The 15,390-nt window shown below is 42.1% G+C and overlaps 1 protein-coding gene across 1 annotated transcript in view; it reads left to right on the forward strand.

Moving 5' to 3' along the window:
• Nucleotides 1–15,390, forward strand: part of larp4b (La ribonucleoprotein 4B) — a 105,837-nt gene that overhangs the window by 73,384 nt on the left and 17,063 nt on the right. The window contains exons 14-15 of the mRNA XM_068007836.1: nucleotides 10,488–10,667; nucleotides 12,928–13,061. Coding sequence (XP_067863937.1) covers nucleotides 10,488–10,667; nucleotides 12,928–13,061 — 314 coding nt within the window. The remainder of the gene's footprint in view (nucleotides 1–10,487; nucleotides 10,668–12,927; nucleotides 13,062–15,390) is intronic.

The raw sequence follows: 15,390 nt of genomic DNA on the forward strand, positions 1-15,390 counted from the left end.
TTTAGTACCTCAGCCATGCCCACTGCCTCCATGAGTAGATCTCCTTTATGGTCCCTAATCGGCCCCACCCCTCCTTACTACCCGTTTACTGTTTACATGTCTGTAGGAGACTTTTGGATTCGCTTTTATGTTGGCCGCTAGTCTATTCTCATACTCTCTTTGCCCCTCTTATTTCCTTTTTCACTTCCCCTCTGAACTTTGGAGATTCTGCCTGGTTCTCACTTATCATCCTGACCCCTGTCATATGCCGCTTTTTTCCGCCCATTCCTCCCATCCTTTGCCCCTTAACGTTATCCCAGTCTATATTAGGATAGTTGAAGTCCCCTGTTATCACTACTCTACGGCTTTTGCACCTCCTGTAATTTCCCTGCAAATTTGCTCATCTATATCCTTCCCACTATTTGATGGCCTATAGAATACACCCAGTAGTGTAATGGCACCTCTCTTGTTCCTTAACTCTAACCAAATAGATTCTGTCCTTGACCCCCTCCAGGACATCCTCTCTAGCACTGCAATATTCTCCTTAATCAATACTGCCACCTCTCTCCTCTTTCCCCCACCTCCTTTCTTTCCTTCCCTATCTTTCCTGAACACCTATGATTTAGGCTTCAATGCGGCATGCAAGATATTTGCACCGCAGTTCCCAACCTTCATTCCAAACTGAGCTTTACGATCACGCGGCATTGAGCGGAGTCAAATATGGAAGAATGTTAAACTACTTTCAGGCAAGTTGTACAGCAACATGGGTAGACTCCTTGGAGTTGAATACTTCTTAGTACTTTGACCTAACTTGTGGGTTTGGCCCAGAGAGAGAACAACTTTAATATTTGTTTATTGGTTTCTCTGTAACTGTGTATGATTTGAGATTATCAAGTTTGCATCTGAAACTTTTTATTTGATGTTGGGATGTGGCAAAACTGGCCACACTTATTGCCCATTCCTAGTTGCCCTGATAACTGGCTTGTCAGGCCACTTAAGAGGGCATTGAACCGACAATGTTGGACTGGAATCACATGGCCATACAGATAGGAGTGAAGGACCTTAATGAACTAGTTTGGTTTTACAAGTCTGGCTGCTTTTATGGATGTATTTTCTGGTACTGGCCCAGAAATTGCCAGATTAATTTAAACTTTTTCGTAAGTTGCCATGGTAGGATTTGAATAAATTGTTTCTGCCTTACAAGTCTCGTACCATAACACTATCATGGCCAGATGCTGCGTCCACTTCAGAGCAAAGTATGATGCTTGTTATTTTGACCATTTTACAATCTCTTGTGCATTCCTCTCCCGTTGTCCCACCATTAGCAGCCTTCAAATATCTAGGCCCTACACTATGGAATTCCTGCTCTAAGCCTCCCCCTCCCTATAATCTTTCAAGATCCACCTTAAAATCGAACTTTTTGCTTAAACTTTTGGTCACCCCTTTTAATGTATCCTTGCTGAAATCCATTTTTGTCTAATTACATTTGTGTGAAGTGCCTTGGGTACTTTTCTACATTAAAGTTGCTATATAAATGCCAATTGTTGATTAAATGAGCATCCTTCTACTCAATCTTTCTCTTATGTAAAGATATTATGGGGGAAAAAAATCTAAGAACAGTTAAGACATTTTATTCAACTCATGTATTCAGCTAATACATGAATCATACCCTCTTGGTGTACCTTGATCCTTTCCCTTTAAATGTTATTTTGACCACTTTCCAATCCTCTGGAATTCAATGTCGGCTAAAATGTCACAAATTTCAATATGCAACTCCTTTAAGGATCATGAATGCATATTTGAATGATGTTACATGCTCTTAAAAGAAAAAAATACCTTTTTATTTAGTCACTTGCATAAAGTCTATCACCTGTGCTATTAATAGCAGCCTGATTTCTAACTTGGTAGCTCTGTCTTGGGTTTCCTGTTTCCCACCATTTCAAACTGAACCAATACCCTTTATCTCCAATAAAATGTAAACATTCTCAGAAGTCCTTGTTCCTCTTGACTTCTAATTTTTGAACCTGTATTTGCTTGTCTGTAACTTAACCTCTGTTAAATCGTTTCTGCCTATTCCTAATATACATATTACATCCCCATGTAAACATATTACCCTTCATTGACTTGTAATTTGTTTTGACTTGGTGTAGACTACATTCCTTAAATACTTCACACTTTTCTACCATGAACCTTTTTTTAATATTAATTTCCTTCAGGGTCTGCTTGAAATTCTGTAGTATGCCTGTCTCCAATATTCTCAGAGCATTTCAATTTTAATGAAATTAATCACTGCTGCCAGATGTTTCACAATCCCTAACCTTATTTATTACCATACCTGTGTCATACAAATAAACAGATCCTCCGATTTTGTTGCCTGTTGCACACCTATGAGCAGTTTTCAGTGTTGAATTCAAGTACTGAGAGTAGCACACCAATCCACTGTTACAGATGTAGCAGTTTTTTTTCCAAGTAAAGTCTTACCTCATTTTAAAATTGGACCAGTTGAATTGTTTTTGTTTGAGATTGGGGATTTTTGTTGCTTGAGAATGGAGCACTACATCTGTTTTGGGCATCATGTCAACGTCAAACAATCCCAGATTAGATCTAGTGTAGGCCAGATCAGAGTGAAGTACTTGTACTGTACAGAAATTTAATCTCTGAATAGAGCCCATACTGACTCTTCCTCATTGAATACATTTTTTTAATTTTTGCATTTTATAGCCTCAAGTGGATTTGCCAGCTTATACACACTTCTATTTGGGTCCATACCATTTGAAAGTGGGTTGAGATCCTCAAACTTGTGTAACACCCTGCAACTGGCAGAAGAAATTTTCATTTCATCTCATTGACTGAATTCAAATCCATGTACTAGAGCAGCAAGCTTAGACCATCAAAGCTCTCCCATTTTTTACTTTTTGTCCATGTACCATGAAATTTTATGAATTTACAGAACTTCCTTCAGAATAGAATTGTGATGAGGTTCTGAGCATTTTTAAAATTTTGGAATGCACTTTTATTTGAACTCAATTGTTCCACAGAGCAATGAATGTTTACAGCATAGAAACATACAAAATTTATGGCACAGAAGGAGGCCATTCGGCCCATTGTGTCTGTGCTGATCGAAATAGAGCCCCCAGCCTAATCCCACTTTCCAGCACTTGGTCTGTAGCCCTGTAGGTTACGGCACTTCGAGTGCACATCCAAGTACCTTTTAAATGCAATGAGGGTTTCTGCCTCTACCACCCTTTCAGGTAGTGAGTTCCAGACGCCTGCTAACCACTGGGTGAAATTTTTTTTCCTGAGCTCTCTCCTAATCCTTCTACCAGTTACTTCAAATCTATACCCCCTGGTTATCGACCTCTCTAAGGGAAATAGGTCCTTTCTGTCCACTCTAACTGGGCCCCTCATAATTTTATACACCTCAAATAAATCACCCCTCAGCCTCCTCTGTTCCAAAGAAAACAACCCCAGCCTATCCAATCTTTCCTCATAGCTAAAATTCTCCAGTCCTGGCAACATCCTTGTAAATCTCCTCTGTACACTCTCTAGTGTTATCACATCTTTCCTGTAACGTGGTGACCAGAACTGTACGCAATACTCAAGCTGTGGCTTCACTAGTGTTTTATACAGTTCTCGCATAACCTCCCTGTTTGTATATTCTATGCCTCGGCTAATAAAGGAAAGTAACCCGTATGCCGCCTTTTAACCACCTTGTCGACCTGTCCTGCTACCTTCGGGATCTGTGGACATGTATTCCAAGGCCCCTCTCTTCCTCCACACCTCTCGGTATCCTCCCATTTACTGTTTGCCCTCCTCAAATGCATTACCTCACATTTCTCCAGATTTTTTTTTATTCATTTGTGGGATGTGGGCATCGCTGGCAAGGCCAGCATTTATTGCCCTTGAGAAGGTGGTGGTGAGCCCCCTTCTTGAACCGCAACTGAGTGGCTTGCTAGGCCATTTCAGAAGGCGATTAAGAATCAACCACATTGCTGTGGGTTTCGGGTCGCATATAGGCCAGACTGGGTAAGGACGGCAGATTTCTTTCTCTAAAGGGCATTAGTGAACCAGATGGGTTTTTATGACAATCCGGTAGGTTCATGGCCACCATTACTGATAGTAGTTTTTTTTATTCCAGATTTTATTTAATTCACTGAATTTAAATTCCCCAGTGGTGGGATTTGAACTCGTGACTCTGGATTATTTGTCCAGTAACATAACCACTATGCGACCGTACCCTTCTGGAATTCCATTTGCTACTTTTCTGACAACCTGACCAGCCCATTGATTGCTTCCTGCAGTCTACAGCTTTCCTCCTCACTGTCAACCACATAGCCAATTTTTGTATCATCTGCAAACTTCTTAATCATGCCCCCTACATTTAAGTCTAAATCATTAATATACACCACAAAAAGCAAGGGACCTCGTACTGAGCCCTACAGAACCCCACTGGAAACAGCCTTCTGATTGCAAAAACACCAGTCAACCATTGCAAAAACACCAGTCAACCATTACTCTTTGCTTCCTGCCACTGAGCCAATTTTGGATCCAATTTGTCACTTCCCCATGGATCCTATGGGTATTACTTTTTTGACCAGTCTGCCATGTGGGATCTTGCCAAAAGCCTTGCTAAAATCCATGTAGACTACATCAAACGCACTACCCTCATCAACTCTCCTTGTTAGCTCCTCAAAAAATTCAATCAAGTTAGTCAGACATGACCTTCCCTTAACAAATCTATGTTGACCGTCCTTGAGTAATCCGTGCCTTTCCAAATGACTAAATTATACTGTCCCTCAGAATTGATTCCAATTATTTGCCCACCACCAATGTTAGACTGACTGGCCTGTAATTACTCAGTCTATTCCTTGCTCCCTTTTTAAACAACAGTACAATGTTAGCAGTACTCCAATCCTCGAGCACCATCCTTGCAGCCAGGGATGATTGGAAAATGATGGTCAGAGCCTCCACTATTTTCTCCCTGCCTTCTCTTAACAGCCTGGGATACATTTCATCTGGGCCTAGCAATTTATCTACTTTCAAAGATGCTCAACCCCTTCATACTTCCTCTCTCAATGTTTATCCCAACAAATTTTTCACACTCCTCCTCCTTAATTACAATGTCTGCATTGTCCCCCTCTTTTGTGAAGACAGACGCAAAGTATTCATTAAGATCTATGCCCACGTCTTCCGCCTCCACACCTAGGTTACCTTTTTGGTCTCCAATAAGCCCTACTCTTTCCTTAGTTATCCTCTTGCTCTTTGTATTTATAAAACATTTTGGCTTTTCCTTACTTTTACTTGCCAGTATTTTTTCATGTCCTCTCTTTGCTTTCCTAATTTCCTTTTTAATTTTACTCCTGCACTTTCTATACTCCTCTAGTCTTTCTGCAGTATTGAGCTCTTGGTGTCTGACATAGGCTTCCCTTTTTTGCTTTATCTTACCCTGTATACTGTGTTATCCAGGGAGCTCTAGATTTGGCAACCCCACCCTTTTTCTTTGTGGGAACACGTTTACTCTGAACCTCTTGAATCTCCCCCTTGAATGCCTCCCACTGTTCTGACACTGATTTACCTTCAAGTAGCTGTTTCCAGTCCACTTTTGCTAAATCACTTCACTGCCTAGTAAAATTGGCCTTTCCCCAATTTAGAACTTTTACTCCTGTTCTATCTGTGTTCTTGTCCATAACTGTGCTAAATGTAACTGAATTATGATCACTACCACCAAAATATTCTCCCACTGATAGTCTCCTCCCCGCCCCCCCCCACCCCCCAAACATATTTGCTCTTCTATCACCCTCTGACTGGGGATCTATGGTACACTCCCAGCAGTGTGACTGCCCCTTTTTGTTCTTTAGCTCAACCCATATGGCTCCATTTGATGATCCTTCTAACATATCATCTCTCTCCTCACAGCTGTAATTGTTTCTTTAACCAATATTGCCACCCCCACTCCTTTTTTTTATCCCCTTCTCTATCTCGTCTGAAAACCCTGCAACCAGGAATGTTAGGTGCTATTCTTGCCCCTGTTTAAGCCATGCTTCAGTAACAGCTAAGATACCATACTTCCACGTGTCTATCTGTGCCCTTAGCTCATCTGCCTTATTCGCTATTCTCCTTGCATTGAGGTATATAACATTAAGCACTGCCAAACTACTTTGTTGTCTAGTTTCTAACCTTTGGTTCATCTGCCTTCCAAAATCACTTAATTTTCTGCCTTCCATTTCCAGCTCTGCTTCTTTCCCTTCTGAATCTATACTCAGGTTCCAACCCCCACCCTCCACACAGCACTAGCGAACCTCCCCGTGAAGACATTGGTCCTGGCTCTGTTGAGGTGCAACCAGTCTGATCTTTACAGGTCCCACCTCCCCCAGAACTGGTCCCAATGCCTCAGAAATCTAAAGCCCTCCCTCCTGCACCATCTCTTCAGCCACACATTCATCTTCTCTATCCTCCTATTTCTATACTTGCTAGCGCATGGCACCGGGAGTAATCCGGAGGTTACTACTTTTTGAGGCCTTGCTTATTAATCTTTTTCCTAATTCCTTAAATTCTGCCTGCAGGATCTCATCCCTCTTTCTGCCTATGTCATTGGTCCTGATATGGACTGCGACCTCTGGCTCTCTAACCTCCCCCTCCAGAATGCTCTGCAGCCACTCAGTGACATCCTTGACCCTGGCTCCAGAGAGGCAACGTACCATGCTGGAATCTAGTCTACGGCCGCAGAAACGCCTGTCTGTTCCCCTATCTATAGAATCTCCTATCACTATTGCTTTCCTGACCTTCGTCCTCCTTTCTCCCCCCCCCCCCCCCCTGTACAGCTGAGCCACCCATAGTGCTGTGGACTTGGCTCTGGCTGCACTCCTCAAAGGAACCCTCTTCCTCCATCAGTACTGGTTAGAGAGCAAGATGCCCTCAGGGAACTCCTGCCTGGTCCTCCTTGTCTGTCTGGCGGTCACCCAATCCAGAAAGAGGTCATTCAGCCCATCACTTTTGTGCTGGAGCGAAACAGAACAAATTCCATTGCCCTGCTCTCTCTAACGCTAAGTTTTCTTTGCTTAAGAATTTATCCACATTTCCGTTAAAGATACAATGGCCTCTGCCTTGCTTACTCCCTCTGGCAATGCATTCTGTGTTCTGGAAACTGCATAAACACACTTAAACCTGAATGGCTCTGATCTATGTTCATGAGTAATCACGATAGCATATTAAAAGCAGTTTTTTAAAAATGTCAATTTCTTGCTTTAACCTTTTTTCTCCAAGGAAAAAAGCTGGCGTTTTACATGCCGCTGCCAATAGAGCATCAGTAACCATTCCTTTTTGTCTCGAGGATGGATACTATTTTTAGACCCTTGGGGCAATGCCATTTTTTTTATTCATTCATGGGATGTGGGCGTCGCTGGCGAGGCCGGCATTTATTGCCCATCCCTAATTGCCCTTGAGAAGGTGGTGGTGAGCCACCGCTGCAGTCGGTGTGGTGAAGGTTCTCCCACAGTGCTGTTAGGAAGGGAGTTCCAGGATTTTGACCCAGCAACGATGAAGGAACGGCGATATATTTCCAAGTCAGGATGGTGTGTGACTTGGAGGGGAACATGCAGGTGGTGTTCCCATGTGCCTGCTGCTCTTGTCCTTCTAGGTGGTAGAGGTCGCGGGTTTTGGAGGTGCTGTCGAAGAAGCCTTGGCGAGTTGCTGCAGTGCATCCTGTGGATGGCACACACCGCAGCCACTGTGCGCTGGTGAAGGGAGTGAATGTTTAGGGTGGTGGATGGGGTGCCAATCAAGCTGGCTGCTTTATCTTGGGTGGTGTCGAGCTTCTTGAGTGTTGTTGGAGCTGCACTCATCCAAGCAAGTGGAGAGTATTCCATCACACTCCTGACTTGTGCCTTGTAGATGGTGGAAAGGCTTTGGGGAGTCAGGAGGTGAGTCACTCACCACAGAATACCCAGCCTCTGACCTGCTCTCGTAGCCACAGTATTTATGTGGCTGGTCCAGTTCTGTTTCTGGTCAATGGTGACCCCCAGGATGTTGGGAGATTCGGCGATGGTAATGCTGTTGAATGTCAAGGGGAGGTGGTTAGATTCTCTCTTGTTGGAGATGGTCATTGCCTGGCACTTATCTGGTGCGAATGTTACTTGCCACTTATCAGCCCAAGCCTGGATGTTGTCCAGGTTTTGCTGCATGCGGGCTTGGACTGCTTCATTATTTGAGGGGTTGCAAATGGAAATGAGTACTGTGCAATCATCAGCGACATCCCCATTTCTGACCTTATGATGGAGGGAAGGTCATTGATGAAGCAGCTGAAGATGGTTGGGCCAAGGACACCGCCCTGAGCAATGTCCTGGGGCTGAGATGATTGGCCTCCAACAACCACTACCATCTTCCTTTGTGCTGGGTATGACTCCAGCCACTGGAGAGTTTTCCCCCTGATTCCCATTGACTTCAACTTTACTCTGGCTCCTTGATGCCACACTCGGTCAAATGCTGCCTTGATGTCAAGGGCAGTCACTCTCACCTCACCTCTGGAATTCAACTCTTTTGTCCATGTTTGGACCAAGGCTGTAATGAGGTCTGGAGCCGAGTGGTCCTGGCGGAACCCAAATTGAGCATTGATGAATAAGTGCCGCTTGATAGCACTGTCGACGACACCTTCCATCACTTCAGGCTGAAGATTGTTGCAAAAGCTTCAGCCTTGTCTTTTGCACTCACGTGCTGGACTCCACCATCATTGAGGATGGGGATGTTTGCAGAGCCTCCTCCTCCTGTTAGTTGTTTAATTGTCCACCCCCATTCACGACTGGATGTGGCCGGACTGCAGCGCTTTGATCTGATCCGTTGGTTGTGGAATAGTTTAGCTCCATCTATAGCAATTAACATAATTAACCTCAAGATATGCCTTTTTCCAGTACTCTTTCTGCTCTCCTTCATCCACCTTCTCCAAATTACCCATTCACCAATATTGAGTAAGAAAAAGGTTCGATTTTTTTTTCCTCTGGTACAGTTTAGACGCTTGAGAGTTAAAAGAATAGGCTCGGTGAAATACAGCTCCATCTTGGGGCAACTTTGCTTAGGTCAGCCCTTTATGCCAATCAGGAATGACTATCAACACATTAACACTGATTTACATAATGCACATTGCATAGAACCCCCATCATATAACAGCATATCACCTGACATACCATCAAAGCTGTACAAAATCCACTTTTTTATTCAAAAACTAAGCAAACCATTGAGGATGTAAACTGTAAAATATTTTGACACAGTTAAGCCAAACTGGCTGAATAAATCATTATGAAAATATTTATGTAATGTGTACTGCCAAATGTCCTCATTGCGGAAGGGGAGGTAGAGCAGAGGCTAGGTATTTACCCACCAGGAGAAAGGAAATTGGAAGACGGGACCAGCAACTCAGCATTCAGCTCACCCACACCATTAATAGTGTCGTGTGCTATAATGTTCCCTTGCAAATTTTTGGAGCATCGATGATTACAATACGCAGAAAATTTGTGGCAGAACAAAACATTTAAAAGGATTCAAAAATTCTTTGCGCCTTCATTGTATTTAATTGGTCTGAGTCTCACTCGGGAGGTAGCTAAGTGTACCTATTGCAAAAAGTGCTTATTTATAGCTGGGAGGCCTCCTTTAGGGTTGCAAGCTGCCCGTCTTCACTCTGGATGGGCATGTTGCATCAGGACATCAAAATCCCCTGAGCCCTTTTAAAACATTTCTCGTGTCTTTGCCCCACCCCCTTTTGTATCTGGTTAATTCTGTTTTTTACTCTGAGCCTTGTACACCACCAAACATCCAACGTGCTTCAAAATGCTAGCTATTGAAACTTCCTTCTAAGATGAATGTAATTGATGCACGGCCACATTCCTTCTTTAAGCTAGAAGGAAGGGGGGAGGGGGAAAATTATGCAATAAAACAGATTTTGAGCTATTATCGAGTTGAAGTTTAAACTTGACTTTCTCAAGGATACATCACTAAAACTGATTATCTGGTCATTATCACATTGATGTTTGTGGGACCTTGCTGTGTGCAAATTGGCTGCCGCGTTTCCAACGTTACAACAGTGACTACTTTTCAATAGTAATTCATTGGCTGTAAAGTGCTCTGGGACATCCTGAGGTTGTAAAAGGCAAGCCTATCTTTCTTTTTCATGTTGTCCTAGGTGGCATTCCACCAAATTTGATTTCTTTGCTCTTAATTTTACAACATTAGCTACAAAACTTGTAGCTATTGCCAACATCAGGTTTGGCTGTAAGCAATCTTTTGTAAGTACGCTACTCTGAGGGAAGTCTCTAGAGACATAAGTGACCTACCTTATTTTTAAGGCTAATAATAGCCATTTGCAACATTCAATCTTTTTTTTGTCCCTGTCTGATAATATGGGTTGGTGCTTTCTTGGACAACAATTTAATTGGGATAAATTTTATTTTGAGTGCCTTTTGATAATTTTTGGGAGGAGGGAACTGTATCTTTTTAAACTATTTAAAACATTTTTTTGGCAGAGATCCCAAACACAGTCCCCTCCTCCACCAAAGCCACCATCACCCAACTTTGAACTAGGATTGTCCAACTTTCCTCCTTTGCCTGGAGCTGCAGGCAATTTGAAGACCGAAGAGGTTCTTGAGAACAGACTGTCTAATGTGGTCAAAGGGATTCCGAAAGAGAAGGCACAGATATTACAGGTATTGTGGTAATTGATTCTGCTTTTAAGAACACCGTATATAGATAGAATCATACAATAGTTGATTATAAGCTCAAGTATTGTTTTGAAAAAAAAAAGTAAAGCTCCCATAGAAACATGAAGTACAACACTTGCCTGTCTTAAATATGATCTGGATTCTAGCCAGATGATAAATCAGTCAGGCCTGAACAAGGATGGTTACATAATTCAGTTCAGATAAACAGTGATTTCAGCCCAAGAATTCTGAGCAAACCTGGATTGGGAGGTACACGTTGAAAGCTTTGCCCCATTACCGAAGAGCCTTTACACCGTGTAGAATGGAATAACAACAAGGCGAATAAAGGAATGATGTACATGTCTGCCAAGCAGGTTGTTGTGGAGTCCCAGAACTAATCATCATTGGAAGTATTTTTCTTCATTCAACTTTTTGCCTAATGTGTCAGTGTACTCTGTCTTGGACCATTTGACAACTTAAACTGATTGCGTGGCAAATTCTTCCAGTGAGGAGAGGTAGTATCTCTAAAAGTTATCTGAAAGGTGAAGGCTAGCTTTGGAGCCAAGACAACTGTTGAGCTTTCCAGGCAGAATGTATCTTTGTTTTTCTTTGAAAACCGCAAGCTATTTAATTCAGTTGCAGGGAACTTACCCTGAAACATCACTTAATTTATATTTCTGTATTCACATACAGGAGGACATCTTCAGTATTTACTTTACATTGAGAAATTATAGATACTGAACCGAAGGGCAGAAAATGCCACCAGTGCAGGGTCGTAGTGGAGATTGAAGGCAGTCAAAGAAAAGGGTTTTGAGGCTTTTGGAGGGAGGTGGCAAGGCAGAGGAAACCAAGCAGGGAGTTCCAAAAGGCGCAGTGACTAAATGGGTCTACCAATAATGGAGCCGTGCACAAGGCACAACCTGGTATTAAAGGAGAAACAGGTGCGTAACGTTAGAGGACATCGTTAAGATAGGTGGGAAGAAAGCCATGGGGGGATTGGAAAACAAGGATGGGACTTGTGAAATCAACTCATTGGGTATTGAGAGCTTGGTGAGGATTGGGTAATGGAAGTGCTGGACATTGTGTGGTGGGACCATGGCCTGCAGTATTTTGAAAGAGTTGTAACTTGTGCAAGGTTGAGTTGGGAAGGCCAACTGATATTAGATCAGTGAGTCTCAAGTTGAGAGCATTGCCGAAGTCTTCCAGTGGAGGTGGAAGAAATCATCTTAGTAATGGAGAGGGTATGGGTGAGGAAGCAGAGTTCAGGATCAGGTACTACACAGAAGTTCTGCACCTCTTGACTCCCAACAAATTCCATCTAGCACCGAAGGAGTGCTGTGCTGTCGGAGGTGGAGTCTTTAAATGAGATATTAAACCAAGGCCCCACCTGCCTTTTCAAGTGAACGAATAGTGCCGTTTTACGAAGAAAACAGGAGTTCTCCTGGTGTCCTGGTCAATATTTATCCCTCAACCAATATGATTAAAACAGTTTATTTGGTGATGCGTCTCATTGTTTGAGAGCTCTGGCTGTGTGCAAATTAGCTGCCACATTTCCCTACATCACAACAGTAACTGCACTTCTAAAGTACCTCATTGGCACTAGAGTATTTTGAGAGGTCCTGAGGTTGTGGAAGGTGCTATACTAATGCAAGCCTTTTTCTTTGCTGATGAAACATATTTATACTGTGAGGCTACTAATTTAACATGCTCTGTGCAGTTTGTGCTTAAATATTACTTTTTCTGGTTCCTAAGAACGTAGACGATGAACACCTGTTAGTACTTAAAACCATGTTTCTGGATGGAATGGAACAGATCATGTAATGACACTGTTGGTGTATATTAACAAATGTCAAAATGTATATAATTAGCCCAGCTATCCATTCTCTACATAGAAAATAGTTCACGTTTCATATTTTGTGGTCCAGGTCACTAGGCTGGGCGCTTCCATGTCTGAGCAAGCCATTTGGTGATTTGACATCAGTATTTTGCAATCTTAGCAGAAAGAAATTTGAGTACAGATTTATTCTCAAGTTCTCAGTGCTGTATTTTGTGCAAGAATCTGAAGTGCAGTTATGAGTTGAAAGAGAATTGTATTCGAGATGTGGTTAATTCTTGTAAGTAAATTGTAAGATGACTGCTAAGACTCTAGATCCAAATTGCACCTTTAAACATTGCTTGCCTATTAAGTCAGCTTGCTATATATTTCTGCTGTAAGATCTCTGGACTAGAGTAAATAGTTTTACAATACTGATCATTTTTATTTTAGAGTATAAATGTTGATGCAAGCACTAACACTATACCTTCGGGAATACCACGGGAGACATTGCCATCCATATCTCCAACTGCACTGCCAGTGAGTTTTGAGGGCTCCCCTTCACCACCTCGTTCTCCAGAAATCAAGTATGTTATTTAAATTCTGCCAGTTGGTACTGATCCTTTTGTAAGAGAGCTTTTTTTGTGTATCTATCTGTTGATGGACTTGTTTTAATTAAACATAATTTAGTAAACTTGCACCAACAGAAAATAATTGGGAACGTGCAAGGATCTCTTGTATGATATGCATGTATGCAACAATAACTGCTTGGACATTATACAATCAAATGAAGTATATTAGTAACCGCCACAGAAGCCATTTCTTTTTTACAAGGTCTCTAACCAATTGTCTTTGCTCACCTTGGTGAATTGCTAGTTTGACTACTTTCAACATAAACAATCTTGGTATTTTTCTGTGGCGAATGATTCTCAAACTCAATCAGGCTGCACCGACCACTGGGTATGCCTAGAGTGTCCAACTTGTGTGCATTTTCCAACAATTTTGGAGTAGAATAGACTTTCATATTTTGTATGTGTATGTATATTTGTGTGTATATATACTTCAAATGACTTAGCTCAGTATTGAAGGTTGTAATAGTGAATCATGTATGCATAATCTGTTTCTTATTGACTTGTTCCTTGCTGATCTCTTCCTCCATATTTTTCTCCCACTTGAACCTAATTTGCTTTATTTATCAATTAGTCTCCTCACTCCCTACCCCCTCCCCCCTTAAACAAAACTGAACAATGTTGTAATTACTTTACATGCAGAATTGCCCTTTTATTTACTCTAATTGTGTGGCAATCAGGATTAATATATGCAGAAGCTTTTTTAAAAATCCATATAGGAGGATACCAGACACTATTTGGGCTTTTAAATCCAGTTTCTTTTTCTTCTTCCCTCCCAACTCACCTTTCTCCATATCCTGCATTTAATTATCAAATTCAATAGTGCTTCAGTCTTCGAGCAGGTAGATACTCATGGGTTCCTTCATGATATCACCATGTATATGAAGCTTTGTAGATTGCTAATCAGACAGGCAGGAAGCAACGTGTGTCAGGTATGAGGAAGCAACCATCAAGAGAGTTAGCAGGAGTTGGGTTGGATGGAAGGGAGCAATCGATCAGGAATTGGCGAACTTTTTCATGCCGCTCACTGCACCTTGATATTTGTGGGCCAATGCTGTGAGTAATGCCCGTTTATCATATTAAAAATGAGCATTCCCTTCACTTAAAGCTCGCTTTAACCAGAATGAGACAACTTGCTGTGCTTTAGGCATTTCTAATCATTGACTCCACTTCATGATGATAAGGGATGAAAGCTTGGGTTCTGCTATTTTTCTCCCCAAGGTGGCATTCCTGTCAAGACTCTCCCAACCAGACATGAATGTTGACTTGGCCAGTAATCTGAGAACTGCATCTTTCAAGCTTATATTAGGACTTCTGATATCAGCTGGAACAGCTAGTACACATCTGCCAACCTTTTTGGAGGAACAACTTGGGATTTAGTAATAAAATATTTTTAGGTGTTTCCTGACTTGTTGGAAGAATTTAGATTTTTAACTGCATTCTCAGTGTTGAGTGTCTCAAATGTCCATCAGCCACTCAGCTGACATCAGCTATCGTCCAGCAAGCAGCCCAGTAGAGTCTGGATAAAAAGCAAAATACTGTAGTGGCTGGAATTCAAAACAAGAACTATGCTGGAAATACTTAGCAGCTCCGACAGCATTTGTGGAGAGAGCAGACAAATTGACATTTTGGGTTTGGACCTTTTACAAACGGAAAGATATTACAGATTAGCATTTAAAATGAAACAGAAGAAAAGGAAAGGGGGAGAACACACACATCTTGTCCCAACTCCCACAGGAAATGAAATAGAATGATCTGTAAATTGATTAATTGGAAAACAGGAGATGATTAAATGGCTGAAGTGATCTTGGCATGAGACAATAGGTGGCATAATAAGAGAAATTGAAGAATTAAATGACAAGTGAAACACGACGTGCGAATAGCTTAAAGAAGTGGGGGATAATCAGGGAGTAAGGTAAGTATGAAAAACTAGCAAGCAGAGTGGGCTCAAGCGACTTAGCAGCCTGCTAGTAGGAGAGGTTGATGCCCAAGTCACATCACCTTGCCAGCATTGAGTTCTGACAGAGGTTCCCAATCCCAAGCACCAAACTGCTCATCTTTCCTTCTCTCCTCTCTTCACCCCCCACCCACCGCCCCCCCCCGCAAAGCCAACAACCCTGCTAACAGTAGCAAACACGACACTAGCACTTCCTGCTGAAGAGGAAGTGGTGGGGGAGGCTATAATTCAGGTACGAAGGAATTAAAAGCCAGTAATATCTTCCAAATTTGACAGTTGCAAACCTGGAACTGTTCTGTCTGCAGATGCTGCCTGATCTGAGTGTTTCCA

Source organism: Heptranchias perlo, chromosome 2, assembly GCF_035084215.1.
Source record: "Heptranchias perlo isolate sHepPer1 chromosome 2, sHepPer1.hap1, whole genome shotgun sequence".
NCBI lineage: Eukaryota > Metazoa > Chordata > Chondrichthyes > Hexanchiformes > Hexanchidae > Heptranchias > Heptranchias perlo.